This window comes from Electrona antarctica, assembly GCF_951216825.1.
Source record: "Electrona antarctica genome assembly, contig: scaffold_47, whole genome shotgun sequence".
NCBI lineage: Eukaryota > Metazoa > Chordata > Actinopteri > Myctophiformes > Myctophidae > Electrona > Electrona antarctica.
Window position 1 is genome coordinate 701,565 of NW_027638748.1, and position 17,568 is coordinate 719,132.

At 47.6% G+C, this 17,568-nt stretch overlaps 1 protein-coding gene across 6 annotated transcripts in view; it reads left to right on the forward strand.

Moving 5' to 3' along the window:
- The window catches only part of upf2 (UPF2 regulator of nonsense mediated mRNA decay), a 94,973-nt gene that overhangs the window by 39,222 nt on the left and 38,183 nt on the right, over nt 1-17,568 (forward strand). For 5 of the 6 annotated variants that reach the window (XM_079530660.1, XM_079530663.1, XM_079530661.1 and 2 more), the window contains exons 12-15: nt 1,823-2,008; nt 5,377-5,580; nt 7,763-8,038; nt 11,646-11,829. In XM_079530660.1, coding sequence (XP_079386786.1) covers nt 1,823-2,008; nt 5,377-5,580; nt 7,763-8,038; nt 11,646-11,829 — 850 coding nt within the window. Of the gene's footprint in view, nt 1-1,822; nt 2,009-5,376; nt 5,581-7,762; nt 8,039-10,827; nt 10,837-11,645; nt 11,830-17,568 lie in introns of all 6 variants that reach the window. The other variant, XM_079530662.1, reaches the window with a different exon arrangement.

Here is a 17,568-nt window from a genome sequence, read left to right on the forward strand (position 1 = left end):
TACAACGTGCCTGGGTACCCTCGGGTACCCATTACAACGTGCCTGGGTACCCTCGGGTACCCATTACAACGTGCCTGGGTACCCTCGGGTACCCATTACAACGTGCCTGGGTACCCCCGGGTACCCATTACAACGTGCCTGGGTACCTCGGGTACCCATTACAACGTGCATGGGTACCCCCGGGTACCCATTACAACGTGCCTGGGTACCCTCGGGTACCCATTACAACGTGCCTGGGTACCCTCGGGTACCCATTACAATAATTAAATTTCGGTTCCCTCTATCGGTTCCCACAGACACACGGTCACACGATATGTATTTATTTTCTTCCCTTAATAGACGCGCAGGGAACAGAGCTGATCTACAAGCCTACACCGCGTTGCATCAGCGACGCGTTGTGGGCTTGTGGCTTGCAGAGGCGGAGCTATCTCTCTGCATGGAGTTAGTTGTGGAGGAGTCTAGAGACAGAGACACGCGCTGTGCCTGGCACTGAAGCAGAGAAGCAACATCATTATTACAGTTTAGTTTAGTCTAGAGACAGTGACACGCTGTGCCTGGCACTGAAGCAGAGAAGCAACATCATTATTACAGTTTAGTTTAGTCTAGAGACAGAGACACACTGTGCCTGGCACTGAAGCAGAGAAGCAACATCATTATTACAGTTTAGTTTAGTCTAGAGACAGAGACACGCGCTGTGCCTGGCACTGAAGCAGAGAAGCAACATCATTATTACAGTTTAGTTTAGTCTAGAGACAGTGACACGCTGTGCCTGGCACTGAAGCAGAGAAGCAACATCATTATTACAGTTTAGTTTAGTCTAGAGACAGTGACACGCTGTGCCTGGCACTGAAGCAGAGAAGCAACATCATTATTACAGTTTAGTTTAGTCTAGAGACAGAGACACACTGTGCCTGGCACTGAAGCAGAGAAGCATCATCATTATTACAGTTTATTAAACGTAATTTTCCAGTGAAGTTTATGGGAGGAAACTTTTAAGTGACAGGAATCTAGCGCCTTGCCTGAGTCTTCACTGCATACGTGCAGCACGCTGGCGGCAGCACGCTGGCGGCAGCACGCTGGCGGCAGCACGCTGGCGGCACAGCATCGAATCAACATGAGACGAGAGAGGAGGAGAGAGAAAGCGGTCACTTCATACCGGAAGCTATTGTTGTATTCATACAGATGACTTTTAATTCGGGCAGAATCAATGATGGCTTCAATAATGGAAATCACACCCAAATGTTTATTCTCATCATTCTGGCCCTCTGTGGCGTCCACAGGAACAGATGATATTATTATTATTATTATTATTATTATTATTATTATTAACCCATTCTGGGCGGGAACCCCTTTTGGTGTTAGCATTATGTTATGCTTTAGCTATTGAAAAATAGCAGATCTACAAGCTCATAGCGCGCCAGGAGCTTGTAGGTCTGCTATTTTTCGAAATATCGAAGAACGACTGACATAGAAACATAGCTTTTTCAGAAAACTGTCAGGATGTAGAAGACATTTTTTGAATCTGATCTCAGGTCAAATGTGTTTATTCTCATCATTCTGGCCCTCTGTGGATCCTCAGGAACAGATGATGCGTAAGAAGCAGGCTCAGCACCTGGACTGATATTATTATTATTATTATATTACAGGAACAGATGATGTTATTATTATTATTATTATTACTATATTACAGGAACAGATGATGTTATTATTATTATTATTATTACTATATTACAGGAACAGATGATGTTATTATTATTATTATTATTATTATATTACAGGAACAGATGATGTTATTATTATTATTATTATTACTATATTACAGGAACAGATGATGCGTAAGAAGCAGGCTCAGCACCTGGATGCGCGCTACGTGACCATGGTGGAGAACGCCTACTACTACTGCAACCCCCCCCCCATGGAGAAGACTGTGAGGAAGAAGAGACCTCCGCTGCACGAGTACATCCGCAAGCTGCTCTACAAGGACCTCTCCAAGGTCACCACGGAGAAGGTACGGTCACTATGATCTCTCCAAGGTCACCACCGAGAAGGTACGGTCACTATGACCTCTCCAAGGTCACCATCGAGAAGGTACGGTCACTATGACCTCTCCAAGGTCACCACCGAGAAGGTACGGTCACTATGACCTCTCCAAGGTCACCACCAAGAAGGTACGGTCACTCTATGACCGGGGTGGGCAATTATTTTTCCAAAGGGGCCAAATGAGAAAGGGCTCACGGCTCAGGGCTCAGGGCTCAGGGCTCACGGCTCACGGCGCATCGCCCAAGCGTTCTGAAGAAGAAGCATGCCACATTCTGGGCACAACACCGCCTTACGATGCAGCATCCTAAAACATCTTAACTTTATTGGCGAGGCGGGTTAGAGCGGGTTAAATAAAGCAAAGCATAATGGGATTTAACTTGTCCTCCTGCGAGGAAGTTTGGTAATCAAAGCATGCGCCTACCGTGTTGTGGAGCTGCATGCTTCATGGCTATTTGCATTCACCGACGTTTCACCAACGCGACATTTTGGCATATGAGGAAGGTTCTCAATCACACGCAATTCACATGCACAGTTGACGTGCAGATTGCATGCACTGTGAGAATACATGGGCTTCAAAATAAAAGCAATGCGGTTTTAGTCCACCCATAAGGTAATGAAAGTATGTTTTTTTTCCTAATTATCAAGTAATCTTCCGGGGCCCGGTCAGAGTCAGCCCGTGGGCCGTACAATGCCCAGGTCAGAGTCAGCCCGTGGGCCGTACAATGCCCAGGTCAGAGTCAGCCCGTGGGCCGTACAATGCCCAGGTCAGAGTCAGCCCGTGGGCCGTACAATGCCCAGGTCAGAGTCAGCCCGTGGGCCGTACAATGCCCAGGTCAGAGTCAGCCCGTGGGCCGTACAATGCCCAGGTCTGCTCTCTGAGTAGAGAGGAAGAAATCACCAAACGTTGTCCTGGTGATGTCATTCCACAGTGTCATTTCAGACTGTAGATAGTGGACTGTATTCCACGGTGTCATTTCAGACTGTAGATAGAGGACTGTATTCTATGGTGTCATTTCAGACTGTAGATAGTGGACTGTATTCTATGGTGTCATTTCAGACTGTAGATAGTGGACTGTATTCTATGGTGTCATTTCAGACTGTAGATAGTGGACTGTATTCTATGGTGTCATTTCAGACTGTAGATAGTGGACTGTATTCCACGGTGTCATTTCAGACTGTAGATAGTGGACTGTATTCTATGGTGTCATTTCAGACTGTAGATAGTGGACTGTATTCTATGGTGTCATTTCAGACTGTAGATAGTGGACTGTATTCTATGGTGTCATTTCAGACTGTAGATAGTGGACTGTATTCTATGGTGTCATTTCAGACTGTAGATAGTGGACTGTATTCTATGGTGTTATTTCAGACTGTAGATATTTCCGAGTTTACGGTATTTGAATACAGCGGTGGGCGGCGCATGCTGCTCATATGCAGTGCAACTCCACTCGCAGACGAAGGCAAAACATTTATTTTCACCACACAGCTGCAGTAGATTGAAAAGTTGCTTCCTACCTTTGAGTTAGTGTTGCTGAAAGACACCCAGATCCAATTGTATATTCCATATTTCCATATGTTTGTACTAACTAAGTGTGAACTGTCAACACGGCACACAGAGTTGTGAGCATGCACAGATTACCCTGCTACAGCGTGCAGGGTACACGTACCATAAACGGCCATTAGGGGGAGCCATAGTACAGTGTAATACAGTGGGGAATAGCTATTGATTCATTGATTGAATACTTTATTGGCAGAAATGTAATCAGTACAGGGTACAGTCAAACACATGTCCAAAGGGATCACTGAAAACAGTCCTTGCAGTCTTGTTTCCATTCAGGTCCTGGGTAATCATGACATGACAAATAACAATAAAATTCAAATTATCACAAAAGGTCAAAATAAAAAATACGATATGTAGGCCTACAGGTTGGGGGCCAAAGAAGGGCTTATAAGGAGGTGGGGGTAGTCACTAGACATAGGTGTGGGGGGGGGGGGGGGGATTATTATAATTGTTTTTATATAAATACCGTGTATACCGAGGTATGGGTTATCAATATCGGCACCGTACCGTACTGTAAATTATCATACCGTGGCATGCCTAGTTCACACACACACACACACACACACACACACACACACACACACACACACCTTCAAAACCGCTCTCAAAGGGCACCTACGGACGGCTGCAATTCGAAACTGGCCCCCATAAAATCTGAATCCCCCCCCACCGCCCACCCTTTTTCCCCCTCACTGTATATGTTTCTTTTCCCTTTTTACCTCCTTTATGATGAATTCCTGTTCTGTTCTTTGGCTAAATAGAAGTGTCTGTTTGTTCGTCCAGGGCTCCAGACTAACTTTTTTCACCAACGTCCCGGAACCGTCCCGAAATAGAATTTGAACCGTCCCGAAGTAAATGTATACAGTCCCGGGAAAAAAGTACAAAAATATATTATAAAAAAATAGTACCACTCAGATTGCGAAATTAATAACTGTATTCTCTCATAATACAATACAGGCTATAATTAGTTTAGCTTCATGTTTCTTCTGTAGAGGAAATATGCTCCCAGATGAAAAATAGGGCTGGGACTCATTTTGTTAATCAAATTAATTATAGGCTTTGTAATGAATTAATCTCAATGAATCAATCAAATCTTGATCGTATATCAATATATTCGACCTGAGAACAATGATACTAACTTATTTTCAAATAGATTTTGGTATACCAGTGAATCAGTGACTAGTGATTATATAAGCTTATAAAAGGTTGGTGGTCTAGGCTACTGACCAAGACCAAAGGTTGGTGGTCTAGGCTACTGACCAAGACCAAAGGTTGGTGGTCTAGGCTACTGACCAAGACCAAAGGTTGGTGGTCTAGGCTTCTGACCAAGACCAAAGGTTGGTGGTCTAGGCTACTGACCAAGACCAAAGGTTGGTGGTCTAGGCTTCTGACCAAGACCAAAGGTTGGTGGTCTAGGCTACTGACCAAGACCAAAGGTTGGTGGTCTAGGCTACTGACCAAGACCAAAGGTTGGTGGTCTAGGCTACTGACCAAGACCAAAGGTTGGTGGTCTAGGCTACTGACCAAGACCAAAGGTTGGTGGTCTAGGCTACTGACCAAGACCAAAGGTTGGTGGTCTAGGCTACTGACCAAGACCAACAGATAAACAACTCTCTACCTGCAGGCAGTCTATATGAATACTCAATGTCCATCAGGACCCTAACCCATCCATCTGTCTGTCTGTCCATCAGGACCCTGACCCTAACCCATCCATCTGTCTGTCTGTCCATCAGGACCCTGACCCTAACCCATCCGTCTGTCTGTCTGTCCACCAGGTGCTGAGGCAGATGCGTAAACTGCCCTGGCAGGACCCAGAGATCAAGTCGTACCTGATCTGCTGCATGGTGAACATCTGGAACGTGAAGTACAACAGCATCCACTGCGTGGCCAACCTTCTGGCCGGCCTGGTGGCGTACCAGGAGGACGTGGGCATCCACGTGGTGGACGGGGTGCTGGAGGACATCCGCCTGGGCATGGAGGTGAGTGAGACACCCCTCTGGGCATGGAGGTGAGTGAGACACCCCTCTGGGCAGGGAGGTGAGTGAGACACCCCTCTGGAGGACATCCGCCTGGGCATGGAGGTGAGTGAGACACCCCTCTGGGCATGGAGGTGAGTGAGACACCCCTCTGGGCATGGAGGTGAGTGAGACACCCCTCTGGACATGGAGGTGAGTGAGACACCCCTCTGGGCATGGAGGTGAGTGAGACACCCCTCTGGACATGGAGGTGAGTGAGACACCCCTCTGGGCATGGAGGTGAGTGAGACACCCCTCTGGACATGGAGGTGAGTGAGACACCCCTCTGGGCATGGAGGTGAGTGAGACACCCCTCTGGACATGGAGGTGAGTGAGACACCCCTCTGGGCATGGAGGTGAGTGAGACACCCCTCTGGACATGGAGGTGAGTGAGACACCCCTCTGGGCATGGAGGTGAGTGAGACACCCCTCTGGACATGGAGGTGAGTGAGACACCCCTCTGGGCATGGAGGTGAGTGAGACACCCCTCTGGGCATGGAGGTGAGTGAGACATCCGCGTGTGTGTGTGTGTGTGTGTGTGTGTGTGTGTGTGTATTTGAACCTGGCTCAGGGTCTTGGACTTCTTTCAAGGCCGATTCTACAAATGTCTTCTAAATCCTGACAGTTTTCTGAAATACCTCATGTTTCTGTATCAGTGGTGCTCAATATTTCATGTCAAGGACCCCTAGAATTATGTATTTTCCCGCCGACCCCCATCTGAAAATATGTTGTTCCAGGAGATTTGAGTTAAAAACTTTCGCTCTGAAAGAATATTAATATATTCAAAGATTTGAGGCACATTTTCAGGATTTTTCAAAAATGGCAGATCTACAATCTGCTATACAATGCTATGATGAGCTTGTAGATCTGCTATTTTTCAATAGCTAAAGCATAACATAATCCTTAAAACACCAAAAGGGGTTCCCGTCCAGAATGGGTTAAACCCAGCGTCCCTATTTTGGGCATTTCTAGGTGAACTGGTATTCTGGTAATGCTATTTTCACTATTCCTTGTAGGACAAAGTAAGTAGGGCTTAAATGGTTAAAAGTGTATTTTAACCCTAACCCTATTTCAGTCTTTGCTACAGTACACAGAACACATTGGCTGTGTGACAATCATTTGGAAAAAGTCAAAATAAATATAATTTGTTTTGACCTTTTGAGCAGACCTTTAAAAGCATATAAGGGTATAAGCTAGGCTTAATGAGCAGACCTTTAAAAGCATATAAGGGTATAAGCTAGGCTTAATGAGCAGACCTTTAAAAGCATATAAGGGTATAAGCTAGGCTTAATGAGCAGACCTTTAAAAGGGTATAAGCTAGGCTTAATGAGCAGACCTTTAAAAGGGTATAAGGGTATAAACTAGGCTTAATGAGCAGACCTTTAAAAGGGTATAAGGGTATAAGCTAGGCTTAATGTACCACAAAGACTTAAGTTAACCCATTCTGGACGTGAGGGAACCCCTGTTGGTGTTTTAAGCATCATGTTATACTTTAGCTGTTGAAAAATAGCAGATCTACAAGCTCATAGCGCTGCACCGAGTGCCGCGCTACAAGCTTGTAGGTCTGCTATTTTTTTCTTTGAATCTTTGAATATATACTTTCAGATTCAGAGTGAACGTTTTTAACTCAAATCTTTGTTTCCAGGGTTCCCTGGAACAACATATTTTCAGATGGGGGTATATACGTATAATACAGTCTGTTTCTAGTGAAAATGTAAGTAATTCAGTAACAACAGCGTTTTCTCTCAGTCAGTTGATTCTTCATATCCATATGAGTGAAACGGCCGGGATGATTTGTTTATTTTTAAACAGTTCTTAACCCATTTTGGGCGGGAACCCCTTTTGGTGTTAGCATTATGTTATGCTTTAGCTATTGAAAAATAGCAGACCTACAAGCTCATATGAGCTTGTAGGTCTGCTATTTTTGAAAAATCGAAGAACGACTGACATAGAAACATAGCTTTTTCAGAAAACTGTCAGGATGTAGAAGACATTTTTAGAATCTGATCTCAGGTCAAAATGGGTTAATTATTTGGGGCGATCTAAGACCCCCCTATGGGGATTATAATACAAATAAAAAGTACATGAACCCGTGGACTTAGCGCTTGACGTCAGACCTCGGTGCTCTGTTGTCTTCTCCAAACAGGTCAACCAGCCCAAGTTCAACCAGCGGCGCATCAGCAGCGCTAAGTTCCTGGGCGAGCTGTACAACTACCGCATGGTGGAGTCGGCCGTCATCTTCCGCACCCTGTTCTCCTTCATCTCCTTCGGGGTGAACCAGGACGGCAGCCCCTCCCCCCTGGACCCCCCCGAGCACCTGTTCCGCATCCGGCTGGTCTGCACCCTGCTGGACACCTGTGGACAGTACTTTGACCGCGGCTCCTCCAAGAGGAAGCTGGACTGTTTCCTCATCTACTTCCAGGCATGTTGTCATTTAGTTTTAGTCACATTTTAGTCACCTGGAATGTCTTGGTGTTAGTCTGGTTTTAGTCGACTAAATGTCATGCGATTTTACTCAACTAAATCTACAGTTGATTTAGTCGACTAAATTGTAATTTGGCGGGCCTTGATGGTGTCGTAATGGCTGATTTTACACTTGACATGAAGTTTCTGATCAAAGGGTTAATCCACTCCATCCGGATTCCCTCTGATTAACCCTTTGCTCCCCGGGGGGGGGGGGGGGGGGGGGGGACGCAAGTTAACGTTGCCAAGAAATACAGAATAGCATTTATAGAAATACAGAATAGCATTTATAGAAATACAGAATAGCATTTATAGAAATACAGAATAGCATTTATAGAAATACAGAATAGCATTTATAGAAATACAGAATAGCATTTATAGAAATACAGAATAGCATTTATAGAAATAATACAGAATAGCATTTATAGAAATACAGAATAGCATTTATAGAAATACAGAATAGCATTTATAGAAATACAGAATATCATTTATAGAAATACAGAATAACATTTATAGAAATACAGAATAGCATTTATAGAAATACAGAAAAGCATTTATAGAAATACAGAATAGCATTTATAGAAATACAGAATAGCATTTATAGAAATACAGAATAGCATTTATAGAAATAATACAGAATAGCATTTATAGAAATACAGAATAGCATTTATAGAAATACAGAATAGCATTTATAGAAATACAGAATATCATTTATAGAAATACAGAATAACATTTATAGAAATACAGAATAACATTTATAGAAATACAGAATAGCTTTTATAGAAATACAGAATAGCATTTATAGAAATACAGAATAGCATTTATAGAAATACAGAATAACATTTATAGAAATACAGAATAGCATTTATAGAAATACAGAATAGCATTTATAGAAATACAGAATAGCATTTATAGAAATACAGAATAACATTTATAGAAATACAGAATAGCATTTATAGAAATACAGAATAGCATTTTGCTTGTCAAAATAATGCTCAAAACATCCAGTGATATACATATTAGATGTTAGATAAGTCCCCAATCTACAAGCCCACAACGCGTTGAGCTTGTAGATCGGCTATTTTCAGCATGCAACCAAGTGTAAAATGACTTCTACTGGATCTCTTGTCCACCAGTCCCTTCCTAACATTTTAGTCTAGTTTTTATCTGTTAACGAATTTACATTCGAAAATACATTTAGTCTTAGTTTTAGTCATCATAATCAGTCTTTCAGCCTATAGCAGGGGTTCTCAACCCGTGGGTCGCGACCCCTCGGGGGGTCGCAACTTTCTTTTGGCAACTGAATGGCTGGAAAGTGGAAATGAAGAGTTTACATATAGTACACATAGTACATGCATACACCTTCCCTAATGATTATATCTGGTTTCAGTATTTATTTATGGTGTATTGTCTCTATTATTAAGGTTATTGTAGCAGTCAATTTATATTTGGGGTCGGGAGGGGGCGGGGCGGGGGTCCCGAGACGTTGGCAAAGCATTTCCGGGGGTCCACACAATGGCGTGTTGAGACCCCCTGGTCTAGAGCACAGTGTGGTTGTGTCTCTGTGTGGAACAGAATGGAGAAATACTACTATTGTTACTACTATTACTAGTATTATTGCTAATATTATTATTATTAATAATAATACTATTGGTTAATATTGTTATTACCACTATTATTATATGGTAGAACTAGATGTATGTGTGTAACTAGTATAAGGCATACAAGCCGAATGTGTCTTTTCATTATTTTTTGTTTGTTATCATTGATATTTAAGAAGCACAGCACTGTAGAAAATCAGTTTTTCCGTTTGCTTTTGTTCTTGTTTTTCGTTAACCTTATCTTTAAGGGATAATTATTTTAATCATTAATACGTTGGGCTGAAGCCCAAACCTTATCTTTAAGGGATAATTATTGTAATCATTAATAAGTTGGGCTGAAGCCCAAACCTCATTCTGTAGCTTCAGCTGCTGTTTAACCCATTAAAGAAAAGGCTTCTAAATCCTAATAGTTTTCTGAAAAACCCATGTTTCTATGTCAGTGGTGCTCAACCTTTAAAACCCATGTTTCTATGTCAGTGGTGCTCAACCTTTAAAACCCATGTTTCTATGTCAGTGGTGCTCAACCTTTAAAACCCATGTTTCTATGTCAGTGGTGCTCAACCTTTAAAACCCATGTTTCTATGTCTGTGGTGCTCAACCTTTAAAACCCATGTTTCTATGTCAGTGGTGCTCAACCTTTAAAACCCATGTTTCTATGTCAGTGGTGCTCAACCTTTAAAACCCATGTTTCTATGTCAGTGGTGCTCAACCTTTAAAACCCATGTTTCTATGTCAGTGGTGCTCAACCTTTAAAACCCATGTTTCTATGTCAGTGGTGCTCAACCTTTAAAACCCATGTTTCTATGTCAGTGGTGCTCAACCTTTAAAACCCATGTTTCTATGTCAGTGGTGCTCAACCTTTAAAACCCATGTTTCTATGTCAGTGGTGCTCAACCTTTAAACCCATGTTTCTATGTCAGTGGTGCTCAACCTTTAAACCCATGTTTCTATGTCAGTGGTGCTCAACCTTTAAACCCATGTTTCTATGTCAGTGGTGCTCAACCTTTTTCATGTCAAGGACCCCCAGAATTATCTCTATTGGGCCACGGACCCCCATCTGAAAATATGTAGTTCCAGGGTTTCTCTGTGTGGCCCCCAGCGGTACGTGTGGTGGAAGCAGGGTGTTGTTTCTCTGTGTGGCCCCCAGCGGTACGTCTGGTGGAAGCAGGGTGTTGTTTCTCTGTGTGGCCCCCAGCGGTACGTCTGGTGGAAGCAGGGTGTTGTTTCTCTGTGTGGCCCCCAGCGGTACGTCTGGTGGAAGCAGAGTGTTGTTTCTCTGTGTGGCCCCCAGCGGTACGTCTGGTGGAAGCAGAGTGTTGTTTCTCTGTGTGGCCCCCAGCGGTACGTCTGGTGGAAGCAGAGTGTTGTTTCTCTGTGTGGCCCCCAGCGGTACGTCTGGTGGAAGCAGGGTGTTGACGTGTTTTTTCTCTGTGTGGCCCCCAGCGGTACGTGTGGTGGAAGCAGGGTGTTGATGTGTTTTTTCTCTGTGTGGCCCCCAGCGGTACGTGTGGTGGAAGCAGGGTGTTGATGTGTTGTTTCTCTGTGTGGCCCCCAGCGGTACGTGTGGTGGAAGCAGGGTGTTGATGTGTTGTTTCTCTGTGTGGCCCCCAGCGGTACGTCTGGTGGAAGCAGGGTGTTGACGTGTTGTTTCTATGTGTGGCCCCCAGCGGTACGTGTGGTGGAAGCAGAGTGTTTCTCTGTGTGGCCCCCAGCGGTACGTGTGGTGGAAGCAGGGTGTTGTTTCTCTGTGTGGCCCCCAGCGGTACGTCTGGTGGAAGAAGGGAGTTGACGTGTTGTTTCTATGTGTGGCCCCCAGCGGTACGTGTGGTGGAAGCAGAGTGTTTCTCTGTGTGGCCCCCAGCGGTACGTGTGGTGGAAGCAGGGTGTTGTTTCTCTGTGTGGCCCCCAGCGGTACGTCTGGTGGAAGAAGGGAGTTGACGTGTTGTTTCTCTGTGTGGCCCCCAGCGGTACGTGTGGTGGAAGAAGGGAGTTGACGTGTGGAACAAGGACCACCCGTTCCCCATCGACATCGACTACATGATCAGCGACACCCTGGAACTGCTCCGGCCCAAGATGAGACTCAGCTGCTCCCTGGAGGAGGCCACCAAACAGGTCACCGACCTGGAGAGGGAGGTTCTGGTCAAACTAGGTACGTACCAGAGGGAGGTTCTGGTCAGACTAGATGCGCTCAGAGTCCTGGCCTCAAACAACACATACTACAATAAACCACATTTAAAGTCTCTTCCTCCCCATACCAGGCCAGTCTCAGTCTCTTCCTCCCCATACCAGGCCAGTCTCAGTCTCTTCCTCCCCATACCAGGCCAGTCTCAGTCTCTTCCTCCCCATACCAGGCCAGTCTCAATCTCTTCCTCCCCATACCAGGCCAGTCTCAGTCTCTTCCTCCCCATACCAGGCCAGTCTCTTCCTCCCCATACCAGGCCAGTCTCAGTCTCTTCCTCCCCATACCAGGCCAGTCTCAGTCTCTTCCTCCCCATACCAGGCCAGTCTCTTCCTCCCCATACCAGGCCAGTCTCAGTCTCTTCCTCCCCATACCAGGCCAGTCTCAGTCTCTTCCTCCCCATACCAGGCCAGTCTCAGTCTCTTCCTCCCCATACCAGGCCAGTCTCAGTCTCTTCCTCCCCATACCAGGCCAGTCTCAGTCTCTTCCTCCCCATACCAGGCCAGTCTCAGTCTCTTCCTCCCCATACCAGGCCAGTCTCAGTCTCTTCCTCCCCATACCAGGCCAGTCTCAGTCTCTTCCTCCCCATACCAGGCCAGTCTCTTCCTCCCCATACCAGGCCAGTCTCAGTCTCTTCCTCCCCATACCAGGCCAGTCTCAGTCTCTTCCTCCCCATACCAGGCCAGTCTCGGTCTCTTCCTCCCCATACCAGGCCAGTCTCAGTCTCTTCCTCCCCATACCAGGCCAGTCTCAGTCTCTTCCTCCCCATACCAGGCCAGTCTCAGTCTCTTCCTCCCCATACCAGGCCAGTCTCAGTCTCTTCCTCCCCATACCAGGCCAGTCTCAGTCTCAGTCTCTTCCTCCCCATACCAGGCCAGTCTCAGTCTTAGTCTCTTCCTCCCCATACCAGGCCAGTCTCAGTCTCTTCCTCCCCATACCAGGCCAGTCTCAGTCTCTTCCTCCCCATACCAGGCAAGTCTCAGTCTCTTCCTCCCCATACCAGGCCAGTCTCAGTCTCTTCCTCCCCATACCAGGCCAGTCTCAGTCTCTTCCTCCCCATACCAGGCCAGTCTCAGTCTCTTCCTCCCCATACCAGGCCAGTCTCAGTCTCTTCCTCCCCATACCAGGCCAGTCTCAGTCTCTTCCTCCCCATACCAGGCCAGTCTCAGTCTCTTCCTCCCCATACCAGGCAAGTCTCAGTCTCTTCCTCCCCATACCAGGCCAGTCTCAGTCTCTTCCTCCCCATACCAGGCCAGTCTCAGTCTCAGTATCTTCCTCCCCATACCAGGCCAGTCTCAGTCTCTTCCTCCCCATACCAGGCCAGTCTCAGTCTCAGTCTCTTCCTCCCCATACCAGGCCAGTCTCAGTCTTAGTCTCTTCCTCCCCATACCAGGCCAGTCTCAGTCTCTTCCTCCCCATACCAGGCCAGTCTCAGTCTCTTCCTCCCCATACCAGGCCAGTCTCAGTCTCTTCCTCCCCATACCAGGCCAGTCTCAGTCTCTTCCTCCCCATACCAGGCCAGTCTCAGTCTCTTCCTCCCCATACCAGGCCAGTCTCAGTCTCAGTCTCTTCCTCCCCATACCAGGCCAGTCTCAGTCTCAGTATCTTCCTCCCCATACCAGGCCAGTCTCAGTCTCTTCCTCCCCATACCAGGCCAGTCTCAGTCTCAGTCTCTTCCTCCCCATACCAGGCCAGTCTCAGTCTTAGTCTCTTCCTCCCCATACCAGGCCAGTCTCAGTCTCTTCCTCCCCATACCAGGCCAGTCTCAGTCTCTTCCTCCCCATACCAGGCCAGTCTCAGTCTCTTCCTCCCCATACCAGGCCAGTCTCAGTCTCTTCCTCCCCATACCAGGCCAGTCTCAGTCTCTTCCTCCCCATACCAGGCCAGTCTCAGTCTCTTCCTCCCCATACCAGGCCAGTCTCAGTCTCTTCCTCCCCATACCAGGCCAGTCTCAGTCTCTTCCTCCCCATACCAGGCCAGTCTCAGTCTCTTCCTCCCCATACCAGGCCAGTCTCAGTCTCTTCCTCCCCATACCAGGCCAGTCTCAGTCTCTTCCTCCCCATACCAGGCCAGTCTCTTCCTCCCCATACCAGGCCAGTCTCAGTCTTAGTCTCTTCCTCCCCATACCAGGCCAGTCTCAGTCTCTTCCTCCCCATACCAGGCCAGTCCCAGTCTCTTCCTCCCCATACCAGGCCAGTCTCAGTCTCTTCCTCCCCATACCAGGCCAGTCTCTTCCTCCCCATACCAGGCCAGTCTCAGTCTCTTCCTCCCCATACCAGGCAAGTCTCAGTCTCTTCCTCCCCATACCAGGCCAGTCTCAGTCTCAGTCTCTTCCTCCCCATACCAGGCCAGTCTCAGTCTCTTCCTCCCCATACCAGGCAAGTCTCAGTCTCTTCCTCCCCATACCAGGCCAGTCTCAGTCTCTTCCTCCCCATACCAGGCCAGTCTCAGTCTCAGTCTCTTCCTCCCCATACCAGGCCAGTCTCAGTCTTAGTCTCTTCCTCCCCATACCAGGCCAGTCTCAGTCTCTTCCTCCCCATACCAGGCCAGTCTCAGTCTCTTCCTCCCCATACCAGGCAAGTCTCAGTCTCTTCCTCCCCATACCAGGCAAGTCTCAGTCTCTTCCTCCCCATACCAGGCCAGTCTCAGTCTCTTCCTCCCCATACCAGGCCAGTCTCAGTCTCTTCCTCCCCATACCAGGCCAGTCTCAGTCTCTTCCTCCCCATACCAGGCCAGTCTCAGTCTCTTCCTCCCCATACCAGGCCAGTCTCAGTCTCTTCCTCCCCATACCAGGCCAGTCTCAGTCTCTTCCTCCCCATACCAGGCCAGTCTCAGTCTCTTCCTCCCCATACCAGGCCAGTCTCAGTCTCTTCCTCCCCATACCAGGCAAGTCTCAGTCTCTTCCTCCCCATACCAGGCCAGTCTCAGTCTCTTCCTCCCCATACCAGGCCAGTCTCAGTCTCAGTCTCTTCCTCCCCATACCAGGCCAGTCCCAGTCTCTTCCTCCCCATACCAGGCCAGTCTCAGTCTCAGTCTCTTCCTCCCCATACCAGGCCAGTCTCAGTCTCTTCCTCCCCATACCAGGCCAGTCTCAGTCTCAGTCTCTTCCTCCCCATACCAGGCCAGTCCCAGTCTCTTCCTCCCCATACCAGGCCAGTCTCAGTCTCAGTCTCTTCCTCCCCATACCAGGCCAGTCTCAGTCTCTTCCTCCCCATACCAGGCCAGTCTCAGTCTCTTCCTCCCCATACCAGGCCAGTCTCAGTCTCTTCCTCCCCATACCAGGCCAGTCTCAGTCTCTTCCTCCCCATACCAGGCCAGTCTCAGTCTCAGTCTCTTCCTCCCCATACCAGGCCAGTCTCAGTCTCTTCCTCCCCATACCAGGCCAGTCTCAGTCTTAGTCTCTTCCTCCCCATACCAGGCCAGTCTCAGTCTCTTCCTCCCCATACCAGGCCAGTCTCAGTCTCAGTCTCTTCCTCCCCATACCAGGCCAGTCTCAGTCTTAGTCTCTTCCTCCCCATACCAGGCCAGTCTCAGTCTCTTCCTCCCCATACCAGGCCAGTCTCAGTCTCTTCCTCCCCATACCAGGCCAGTCTCAGTCTCTTCCTCCCCATACCAGGCCAGTCTCAGTCTCTTCCTCCCCATACCAGGCCAGTCTCAGTCTGTCTCTTCCTCCCCATACCAGGCCAGTCTCAGTCTCTTCCTCCCCATACCAGGCCAGTCTCAGTCTGTCTCTTCCTCCCCATACCAGGCCAGTCTCAGTCTCAGTCTCTTCCTCCCCATACCAGGCCAGTCTCAGTCTCTTCCTCCCCATACCAGGCCAGTCTCAGTCTCTTCCTCCCCATACCAGGCCAGTCTCTTCCTCCCCATACCAGGCCAGTCTCAGTCTCTTCCTCCCCATACCAGGCCAGTCTCAGTCTCTTCCTCCCCATACCAGGCCAGTCTCAGTCTCTTCCTCCCCATACCAGGCCAGTCTCAGTCTCTTCCTCCCCATACCAGGCCAGTCTCAGTCTCTTCCTCCCCATACCAGGCCAGTCTCAGTCTCTTCCTCCCCATACCAGGCCAGTCTCAGTCTCTTCCTCCCCATACCAGGCCAGTCTCAGTCTCTTCCTCCCCATACCAGGCCAGTCTCTTCCTCCCCATACCAGGCCAGTCTCAGTCTCTTCCTCCCCATACCAGGCCAGTCTCAGTCTCTTCCTCCCCATACCAGGCCAGTCTCGGTCTCTTCCTCCCCATACCAGGCCAGTCTCAGTCTCTTCCTCCCCATACCAGGCCAGTCTCAGTCTCTTCCTCCCCATACCAGGCCAGTCTCAGTCTCTTCCTCCCCATACCAGGCCAGTCTCAGTCTCTTCCTCCCCATACCAGGCCAGTCTCAGTCTCTTCCTCCCCATACCAGGCCAGTCTCAGTCTCTTCCTCCCCATACCAGGCCAGTCTCAGTCTCTTCCTCCCCATACCAGGCCGGTGTGAGAATGTGCAGCCAAGCCTCTCGGGTTCCCGTGTTGCGCTCCGTCCTGCCGGTCGGGTCGGGCAGCATTCCTGCCGTGTGGGCAGATAGACGACGCTGTCTGATCACTCGTCACTGAGGCCTCAGTCACACACGGAAGACAAGCGTGTCTTCTCGGTGTCGCACGGCTCGCAATTAACCTTCAATGGGAGTCACGTGGTTTGACGAGACAAGCTTTGCTCCACGGCTGTGTTGTGGTGGGGGGAGGGGGGATAAGGGGGGGTGGGGGGGGGGGGGGGGGGTGGAGGGGGGGTGTAGACAGCCGTGGAGCAAACGTGTCTCGTCAAACCACGTGACTCCCGTTGAACAGGAATTGCGAGCCGTGCGACACACGTGTTAGCAGGGATTTTCCACTGAGTAACTACATTCTTTTTTCACAGTAGGCAGATAGAATTCGTATAAATACTGTAAGTAATGTTTGCAGCTCGGATTCGTACGCATTAACGAAAAAGACAGATTTTAAAATGCAATTTTAAACTGGCAAATATGCAGGGCTACTAAGACATCTCTATGACAACCAGGAAGACGCTACAACATATTTCTGTTCCAAAAAGACAAAATTAGCGTAATATATATATTTTCCAGGCGAATATGCAACTGGTATAGTAGAGTAGAGTTTATTTATTTTGGTCATTAAAAACAATACAGTGCCTGCTTTGTGTTTTTTTTGCAAAAATAAATATTGACCAAAAAGGTGTAGGCTGAAGCCTAAGCTTATTGTGCCTACCCTTCTAACAAATAATTGACTTTCATATGTAAAATAATACCATAGGCTACTAATTGTTCATTCATAAACATAAACATTTACTTGTTGATTAGCTATGTAGTTAAATAAACTCAACATTTGCTTGTTTATTGGCTATTTAGTAAGTGTTTGGATTTGGAAATAATCCTAAGAAGAATGCACAGAAAAATATCACTTTATTGTATTCACATACGGTGACATACCAGTACTCACCTTTCATCATCTAGCTGACCGTTTAATTGCACAACATAATTTGATCACTTTGGAAATGAACTATAACATCTGTGGGGTTGACATACTATATTGATGAAGACAGCATGTTAGCATGTGGATGAAGAAATACATAACTTAAGTAAATATATCTGATGATGACCCATCTCCATCTGGAGGAGAGCTGGGAGGTGTTTCACAGTATGCAGAATGGGTACATTTCAAACAAAGGCACAGGTAAATTCAAAAGCT